The following is a 9,979-nucleotide window of genomic DNA, read 5'->3' on the forward strand; positions in this document are numbered from 1 at the left end:
AGCTGCCACAGGCCGACGGACATGGCTCCGCAGGGCGGCCACATTCATCCCAATCCAAGGCAGGCTGGCATGTTCCGCCATCACCTTCTCCTGTCTCGCTGTCCTGGCAACCAACAGGAACCCAAAAGGGCATTTGATGCTAGTGTCAGGCTGGAGTCTGCTCTCTTCTGAGATGGGACAAGATCCCTTTTCCTCTTGTTCTCCCACCAAGACAGAGTCTAAGCAGACTAAGGAGGGCCTTTTCCCTTGGCAGGGAGCCAGGGATGGGGAAAAAATCCTTCCCGCCGGCAAGGATGTGGTGGCCGCTGGGGCTCTCTGAAGGTGGTTCTGACAACACTTCTTGTCACCTCATCTCATCCTGGAGTGGGACACAGAATCACCCTCGTCTGAATTATAGGGGGCTTCCTGTGGTGAACACGGGGGGGGGGGTGTGAGGGAGGGGAGGGACAGACAGACAGACAGACAGACAGAGACACAGAGAAAAAGAGATAGAGAGAGAATAGAAGGGGGAGAGAGAGACAGAGACAGAGAGCCTGAGAGAGACAGAGGTTCAGAAACAGAGTGGGAGGGAGGGAGAGACAGAAAGACAGACAGAAAGTCAGAGTGGGAGGGAGAGAGACAGACAGACAGAGACACAAAGATTCAGAAAGAGAGAAACGAGAGAGAGAGAGAGAGAGACTGAGACACAGAGATTCAGAAAGAGATGGGGAAGACAGAGGGAGTGTGGCGTGTCCAGCATGGAAGCCCGGCACCTGTCCCATTTTCAGCTCCATCAGACTTGCTGTGTGGGCAGCTGCCTGGCCTCATTCCTGTCCTCATGGCCTCCTTGGAAGTATCCTCCCTTCTTTGGAAACATCCCCAGCAGCTCTGCAGATCCCCCTTCCCAAAAGAACACAAAAACAGCTTCAGATTGCAGAAACAGAAATAATTTTCTATTTTTTTATTTTACTTATCATATATGTTATATTGTTTATTATACTCATTTTATTTAGATTCTTTTCAACCTAAAAGTTGTCTTAAAACTAAAACTTTACAACTAAAAAGTTGCTTTAGACTCCATTTTATCAATTTAAAATGAAGGGGTTGGACAAGGTTGGTTCTGAACACTCTGGACCTAAAAATCTAGTATTAATTTCTAAGAGTTTTACTACATAGGAAACTGAGGCACAGAAGTGAATTGACTTTCCCAAGGTTGTCCAGCTAAAGAGAAGAACTAGAATCCAGATCTCTAAACTCCCAAATCCAAGGTCTTTATTTTTCCCAGCTGCTGGTCAGTCTTGTCTTCCTGGCCTTATTTTGGATTTGTTTTTGTTTTTTGGGGGTCTTTTTTGGCAAAGACACTGAGTGGCATGGTTTGCCATTACCTTCTCCAGCTTGTTTTACAGATGAGGAAACTGAGGCAAACAGGGTTAAGTGACCTGCTCAGGGTCACACCTCTAGTGTCTGAGATAAAAATTGAACCCAGGACCTCCCATCTCCAGGCCTGGCTCTCTATCCACCGAGTTATGTCACTGCCCCCCCATTTTTCATTTAGAGCCTCAGCCTAGGGGGCCTTAGCATTTGTGTGTGTGTCCTGGATCCCTTCGACAGGTTGGTGAGAATCCATGGAAGAATGTTTATAAAAGCTGAAGGAAATGCTCCTTTTATGAAAGGGAAGTGAAAATAAAGGTTCTCTATTATTATTTTCCCTTTCAACTTCTGGGAACTCCTGCCTTTGAGCCTGGGGGCTCAGAAGGATTCAGTGATTTGTCTAGACTGGGCAGCCAGGACCCTCGGAGGCCCCTTGAACTCAGATCCTTCAAGGCCGGGTTTCTATCCTCTAGGGCCTTCGGTCTAACTATTGTCACATATTTATCTGCCCAAACAAAAATCATGGTTTTGATTGTTCAAGACAAAGGGGAAGATATGAGCAAGCAGGCTGCTTCTGAGCCTGGTTCTTATCTTGGCCGTAGGAAGTTGGCCTAAATGGTTATTGCTGTCTCTTCCGGTTCCAACTTATAAATGTTTCCATGAATGTATGACTGGCCTTCTTTCGGGGTGGTGGAGTTTGGGGGAGGGTGGCTTTGAGGGCCTGGGGAGCCATCTCCACACAGAGGTAGCTAGCTGGCTTGTCACTCGTTTCCCCCAGGTTCCTGGGTGGTTCAGGGAAACCAGCCCTAGATGAGTACCCTGGAGTCTTTAGGGGCCCTGGATGGCACCTGGAGTATTTAAGGGGCCCTAGAAGGGTACCCCAGAATCTTTAGGGGTCCTGGATGGCACCTGGAACCTTTAAGGGGCCCTGGATCACATCTGGAGTCTCTAGGAGGGCTTGGATGGTACCCCAGAGTCTTTGGGGGCCCTGGATGGCACCTGGAGTATTTAAGGGGCCCTAGAAGGGTACCCCAGAATCTTTAGGGGTCCTGGATGGCACCTGGAACCTTTAAGGGGCCCTGGATCACATCTGGAGTCTCTAGGAGGGCTTGGATGGTACCCCAGAGTCTTTGGGGGCCCTGTGCCTTTAGGTGAGCTCCAGCCCTGCTAGAGGGAAGGCCGGGGGAGGCCCCAAGGCAGCTGGCCCCTCCTCCTCCCGGTAAGGTAAGCTGGGCATCCAGGTGTGCCTCGGAGAGCCGCCCAGTCTGGGACGGGGAGTGCAGGCCGGCCGACGCAGAGCGGAGCTCGGCCTTCGGGGCGGGCTAAAAGTTGGAGTAAGCAGGAAGTTGAGCGAGCGCACCCCGGGAGCAAAGTACCCGAGCCAGTTCCTGGGCTGCTGTTTTCCCAGCTGTTGACGCGCCCCAGCTGGACGGGAGACAGAGATGGTGAGCGAGGGAGGCCTCGGATGGGAGAGGGGCTGGGAGGCGGGTCTGGAGGAAGGGGGAGGCCGAGGACAGGGGCCGTCCGGCGCCCGCAGGGCTTGGGGGGGAGAGGAGGCAGGAAGGCCCCCGGGGTCCGGCCTCCGACCAATACTTGGCGGGTCCCCTTCTCCTCTCCTCCCCTCCTCCCCGCTGGCCTTCGCTTCCCTGACCTCCCTCCTGGCCTCAGAGGTCAGGAATCCTTCCTGGAACGCTTGGCCCGGTTCCCGCGGGGGTGGAGGCCGGAGGAGGAAGACTCCCGATCCAGGGAGGCAGAGCCCGGCCTGGCCGCCCCCCACCCCACAGAGGAACCAGAGCCTGCTGCGCCTCTCCCGAAGGGCCCAGCTCTGCCCGAGTCACCGGCTCAGCCGGCCAGAAGGCGGGCTGCCAGGGGGAGGCGGCTGGGGCCACCTTCCTTCTTCAGCCTTGATGGGACAGCCAGAGCCTGGGGCCGGCCTGGCGGGGACTGGACCGAGGGGAGCCCCTTCTTTATTCCCTCCGTCTGGGGGGACCAGCCCAGGAGAGCTCCTGGACTCTGTGCGTGATGTCGGGGTGGGAAGGAGGAAGGGTCCCCCTCCCTGGAAGGCCGCTTTGAAAGCGCTATCGCTTCATCTCTCCAATCCTACTGGTCGTGTGACCTTAGGGCGGTCACTTAACTGGGAGCTTCAGGCTATTCTCCCTCCGATTTAATCTGTGTAGTGTGAAAGGGAGGGATGGGCTGCCTAACCTGCAGTAATAATAATAATAATAATAGTCAATTCTACAGTACTTTAAGACTTAGAAAGCGCTTTATAAAAGTCCTCTCATTTCACTCAGGTGATTGGCCTCGTGGTCCCCACTTTACAGATGGAGAAACCGAGGCTGACGAACATAAAAGCATTTGCCAGGGTTAGGGGCTGCGGCAGGGCTTGAGGCACCCAGGATAGAGCCTTGGACTTGGCGTCAGGGGAACCTCTGACGCTAAATAGCTGTGTGAGACCCTGAGCCGATCACGCCACTACCAGCCTCAGTTTCCTCATCTGTACAATGGGCATAATAATAGCCCCTGGCTCAGGGGATGACTGGGAGGACCAAATAAAAACAGGGAGTATCCTGGTAACCACTTGGGAACAGGAAGCCTCAGAGCCAGGCTTCAAAGAAGTCCTGCCCCCTTCGGCTCCCCATACTCCCATGGTTTTACGACCGCCATTACTAAGGGCTTCGCCATTACTAAGAGCTTCGGTGGCCCCATGCCCTGGGCCAGTGGGGGGAGGTGGGGTTTGGGGGGGATGGAAAAAGCAGAAGTTTGTGGCTCAACGGCTGAAGACTGAAGGGGGGGACATGGAGTGGGGGGGAGGGAGTTAATGTAGAGCTGTTGAACCCATTTCTAAGGAGCCACAAAGTCCAGCTGAATGGCTGGAGGCAATCAATTCATCCCCCATTTATTTAGTCTACCTCCTGGGACCCATAAATGTTGATTGAGTGCACCTTGCAATGCCAAAAGAGGCGAGAGGGAGCCCCTGCCCTCCGGGAGCTTACACTCTCTTTAGGGGATGGGTTTCTCCATTCCTGACGGACCAGCGGCTGGGGAAGCTAAGGAAGGGAGGATGGGGTTCAGCTCTTGGAATCCCCAGCTCAAAGGCCACCTTCTCCATGAGGCTCTCCATGAGGCTCTCCCGGTATCAGCAGGCTCTCCCTCTTGAATTATTTTGCATTGCTCCTTACGTTGTTGCTATCACTCTAGTCTAACCGTCTGCTGTCCAGAAGGTTTTCTTGGCAAAGACTGGAGTGGTTTGCCATTTCCTTCTCCACCGTGTCCCCATTTTCCAGATGAGAAACTCAGGCAAATAGGACTTAAGTGACTTGCTCAGGGTCATGCAGCTAGGAAGGATCTGAGGTCAGATTTGAACCCTGGAACTCCAGCCTCAGCCCCCACAGCTACTAAGTTTTAATGGAATTTTCTGTTCCATCATGGAGAAGTTGGCACTGACCTGAAGCCATTCTCTGGAGTCCCTTGGCTGTAGCAAATGAAGGGAAGAGGAAGGAGGCAGAGAAGGAAGAGGCAAAGGGGTCTTTCCCTGACCTACCACGGACCCCTCACCGCCAGACCCCCACAGGACTGGGGGAAGTCAGCCCCATCTGCTCGAGGCTGGGTTCCTTCCCTTCTGGGGCTCCAGAGACTTTTCTACTCGGCCCAAGAGAACCCCTTGTGTCATTTACCAGGAGGAAGCCAGCGGCGGAGGCGGGAGCGATCGGGTGAGGAGCCTCCAGAATGAGGTGGAAGGAGTCAAAAACATCATGACCCAGAACGTGGAGCGAATCCTGGCTCGGGGAGAGAACCTGGACCATCTTCGGAACAAGACAGAAGATCTAGAGGCCACGGTGAGGGGGAGGGAGGGAGGATGGGGGCTATGAAGGGCTGAGGGAGAGAAGGGGGGGAAAGGAGAAACCTTCCGATTCTGCTCCATTTCTCCCGACTTGGGAAGCGGCACACGTGCCTCCTGGGTGCCCCACTCGAGCACTTCCAAGCCATGCCTAAGGAGCTCCCTAGGATACCGTGAATGAGGGTGGTCACTGCTAGGCCGATGGTCAGGGAGGCTGCCAGCCGCCAGGAGGAGTGGCTCTGCCAGGCCTGGTGCCATAGCAACCCCAAGGCTCTCATATAGTCAACCCATGAGCCCTGTCTTCTCCACCAAGGGGACAGGGTGCAATTGCCTCTCTCCACACATGAATCTTTTTAAGTTTTCCTTTGGTGGCATTTTCCTTCCTTTCAAGAGGAACTCTAGCCTTCATTTGAGCCTGAACTTCCCGCCCCTCAGAAAACCACCAGTGGTGGGTGTGTTAGGGCCAGCCATAGCACGGGTTCCTCTGTCTCTGGGGAGCCCTTCAGAGGAGGCTTTCAGGACGCCTCCTGCCCTCTTTAGGGCCTCCACAGGACTGCTGATGGGCAGGAGGTGGACAGGGGCTGAGATGGCCTGAGAGGGCATGGAGGGATAAGGCAAAAAGAACTGCAGGGTCCTCTGGCCCAGCAGAAAGCCACGCCATTCTCTGCACCGTCTCCTTGACCTCAGCTGAATTTCTTTTCTTGCAGCTGTTTAAAATTAATTCCTCATTGAACAAAGTCCAGGGAAGTCACGGGCCTCGAGGCAAAGCCAGGATTCTGGTTCCCAGGCGGCTCTGATTTGGGGGAAGATGGCTGTGGCCATCTCTTCTGTCGCTGGGTCTCGTGCCCATCAGCAGTATGAGAATGGGAAGTCCTGGGAGCCTGTGTCTCCACTGCTGCGGTCTGTGGGGCAAGGCAGGGGAAGGAGCCCTCTCCCCACACGCCTGTCCCTGGGCCCCGAGATGGATGGAGGGTCCCCATGACCTACCCATCATGAGTTTAAAAAAAGATAAAGCCCTTATTCTCTGTCCGAGCAACAACACGAAGTCAGAAGGGGACGGGCCGGACAAAGAGGGGTTAAGGGACTTGCCCAGGATTCCGCAATGGGCAGCGTCTGCGGCCAGAATTGACCCACATCCTCCCTAGCTGGCCTTTCTCATCCTTAATTTTTGTTCTGTCTCCCCCTGACAGTCGGAACACTTCAAGACCACGTCCCAGAAGGTGGCTCGGAAATTCTGGTGGAAAAATGTGAAGATGATCATTCTCATCTGCGTGATTGTGGGCGTCATCCTGCTCCTGATCATCCTCTTTGCCACTGGCACCATCTAGAGGGCCCTCATTCTCCCTGGTGCCCGGCCCTCCTCCACCTCCCGGCCTCCCTCAGCCTCGGTACCCATCTCTGCCTCCCCCACTCCACAGTGCCCGGGGAAGTCTCCTTTCCTGTTCTCTCCCTCCCAGAAGTGGAATGCTGCCCGGCCACCCACCCCGTCTGTCCTTCTCTGCGGGTTCTCTGTCCTGCTCAGCCCTCCCCCGGGACCTCGTGTCCACATGTGTGTGTGTGTGTATGTGGGGAAGGGAAGAGAGGGAGGGAGTGCCCGCCTGCCCGCTGGGCCTGAATGCACTAGACTGTGGCTGAGTTTCAGGGGGCCTCTCCATGGCTGGAAGGTGGGCATCTCCTGGAATGCTGCTGGTGACCTGTAGGTAATAAAGACCTCTCAGTGTCCTTTTGGTGTGAACAAGCTCCTTTGAGGTTCCCTCTGCCCTTGGATCAGACCTCAGGCCCTTATTAACTGTGTGACCCTGGGCAAGTCACCTAGCCCTGTTTGCTCGGGCCTCAGTTTCTCCCTTTGTAAAATGAGGCTAATAAGTGCAATACCCATTTCAGAGAATGAAATGGGATAACCTTAGCTATTCCTATTTGTGTTCTTCGAGCGGCTGCCCCGTTTGCACACCGCCCTTCTCTGGCTGGAGCTCTTTCTGCCTTTGCTCCCACTCTCCAGCCGGGGCCAGCGGTAGTTTGGGGTTCCTGGGACTTTTCTCTCCTCTGTTGGAGTGAGTAAGCATTCTTCCCCCATTCATCCTGTCCCTGGGCCCAGGGTCACAGGACAGGCCCCCTACCTCCTTCCTTTCCCAGGACAATGGCCTTCTGTGTCCTCGGTGCCGGGCAGGGGGGTCAAACAAAGAAAGTCCGCCTGGGTCCTCTCTGACGCCGCCGTCTCCTGTGAGCAGCTAAGACTGGTGAATGCCCACGGCCCCTCCACCAGTGGCCGCCCCTTTCCCCCGCAGCCGGAGGGATTATTCATCCGGGCTGGGTACAGTCAGTGTCACTGGACGGCCCCCCCCCCCTCGGACAATGGCTTCTGTGTCCCAGGCGTCCAGCCCCAGAGCTTCGGCCTGCCCCGGATGAGGTCTTGTTTTTAGGGATGAAGATTGATTTTTTTTTTTCTCTTAGAGGACGAGAGCCTGAGCTTGGGGGGCTTAGAGACAACTTGGCCCCCAGAGGGCAGCCCCCTCTCCAGCGTGATCATAGCCAAGCTCCCTGGCTAGCCCTGTGAGGCTGGGGGAAAAGGGGGCTTGGGGTGGGGGGTGGCTTTCCAGCGGACTGGCTCGATCGGAGTCCACAATGTGTGTGATGGGATCTGAGGCTGCCCTGCACCCAGCGTGGTGTCCGGAACTGGGGAATCGGGCTCCAGCCTGCTCCGGCCATCCAAGATCGATTCTTTGGTCTTTAGAGCTGTTTGTTGTTCGGTCGTGTCCGGCTCTCTGTGACCCCGTGACCCAGAATAGCGCGCCAGTGTGTCCATGGGATTTTCTTGGCAAAGACAGTCTATTCTTCTGCGAATAGTCCCTCTCGAGCTGTTCTCTATCACTATCTTTTTGTGATCTCTGAGTCTTGGTTTAATAAATAATCCCTTGGCCTATTTTGGGGAAAAAGAATGGCTTGCCATTTCCTTCTCTGGTGGATTATGGCAAACAGGTTGAGTGACTTGTCCAGGGTCACACAGACACTAGTGAGTGTCCGAGGCCACATTTGGACCCTGGTCTCTCCTGACCCCAGGCCCAGGGCTCCATCCACTGAGCTATCTAGCTGCCTCCTTTTATAGAAGTCATATCTAACAATTACCGAACCCCACTCTTGTCCCCACCGTACACAAACAGTGTCTTCTCTTGGGTCAACAAAGAAAAAAAACAAAACCCTGTTGGGAAAAGCAACTAATCCACTACCTCCACCTCCCAGGGTCTGCGCTATTCCACCCCAGTAGTGACTCACCTCTCCAAAGGAGGGAGGGAGGCTTCGACTTCCAGTCAGGAGGACCTGGCCTCGGACACCCCACCCCCACCCCGCTAGCTGGTCAAGGGGGCAAATTGCTTAATCCAGGCTCTAATCCCTTCCCCCCTTTTTAAACTCTTACCTTCCATCTTAGAATTAATGCTCTACATTGGTTCTAAGGCAGAAGAGGGGTAAGAGCTGGTGAAGGTTAAGTGACTTGCCCAGGGTCACACAGCTAGGCTGCTCTTAAGATTATGAATTATTGCTGAAATGCCAGTCTGCCTCTGGAGGGAATGTGTCCTGGGGATTCCCCATCCTGACAAAATCAGGAGGGAGCCCCCCAGGACAGGGAAGAAGTAATCTGATATTTAGTTCGGAGAAGAGACTTCTCATTTAAGTCCTTCCCAAGACCATGACCCTCTTTGTCACATCCCCATTACACAGGCAGAAAAATCGAGGCGTAGCTTGGGTTCTGCTCTAGCAATAGAGGCAGCAGGAACAGCTTCAGAACCCTGGTCACATCCACTGTAGAGTCCTAGAGGTGGCCAGTATGTTAAAGGTCTAACTAATCACCAGGGACGATGGATCATCCAGCTTCTACTTGAGCTCTGCCTGCCACAGGGAACTCACTACCTTAGGGATGCTGAGTGGGGAAAGCCACCCTACTATCTGTCAGTGCAGGCGAGCCCCAGCTCTTCAGTTTAGTCCTGAGAGCTGCCCAGGGTCAAACAGGAGAACTTTGACCTTTGAAGGGTTTCTGACTCAGGCTGCCTCTCCAGGTCTTCCCTTTTCCAAGGCAAACACCTCCAGCTCTTCCTCAAATGATGTGGTTTCCTGAGGACCCCCTTCCCCAAATCTGCTGCCTTTCTGGGGAACTGACCAATCCACACGGGTTTATTGAATGCCTCCTCTGTGCCAGGCACTCGTGCTAGGCACGGAGATCCCCAAACAAACCCTCCCTTCGAGTAGCTAATCAGGGGAAAGAGCAAATACACCTATCTGTAAATACTGGGTGAAGGAAGGCTGCTTGTAGGAAGGGAGATTCTACAAAGCCAGGAAGTGAGGAAGGAGTCTCTCCCAATCCAAGGGGGCGGCCTCTACCTGTGCGAAGGCATCGATGGAGATGGGAGACCAAATGTGGTGGCTAAGGCCAGGGTGGCAGGACCTTAGAATGCTGGGAAGGGGGGGTGACATCTCCAGGAAATCAGCCAGGAGAGACAGGCTGCTCTCAGATAGCTGGGCCTTAACTGTCCAACAAAGGAGTTTTGTCTTTTGTCCCAGGGGCAACAGGGAGTCAGCCTCTAGCTCAGTTTATGACCCTGCAGCTCTGGCCACAGTGGTCCAGAAACGTGTTTTTTCAGATGTTCTAGGGTGTGGGATAATAGCCCCTGTCCTAACTCCCCACCCAGCAAAGTACAAATGTCTCCTTCTTATGATTTTCTCCTATTGTGCTCTCTCTCTCTCTCTCTCTCTCTCTCTCTCTCTCTCTCTCTCTCTCTCTCTCTCTCTCTCTCTCTC

At 54.3% G+C, this 9,979-nt stretch overlaps 1 protein-coding gene across 1 annotated transcript; it reads left to right on the forward strand.

Annotated features, from left to right (window-relative positions):
- Positions 1–2,623: 2,623 nt before the first annotated feature.
- On the forward strand, positions 2,624–6,913 carry VAMP8 (vesicle associated membrane protein 8). The gene is made up of 3 exons (XM_044660424.1): positions 2,624–2,795; positions 5,031–5,189; positions 6,382–6,913. Exons 1-3 carry the CDS (start codon positions 2,793–2,795, stop codon positions 6,517–6,519), a joined length of 300 nt encoding a protein of 99 aa, XP_044516359.1. The 5' UTR covers positions 2,624–2,792; the 3' UTR covers positions 6,520–6,913.
- The last annotated feature ends 3,066 nt before the right edge of the window (positions 6,914–9,979 follow it).

The sequence above is a fragment of the Gracilinanus agilis genome, chromosome 2 (assembly GCF_016433145.1).
Source record: "Gracilinanus agilis isolate LMUSP501 chromosome 2, AgileGrace, whole genome shotgun sequence".
In the NCBI taxonomy this organism is placed as follows: Eukaryota; Metazoa; Chordata; class Mammalia; order Didelphimorphia; family Didelphidae; genus Gracilinanus; species Gracilinanus agilis.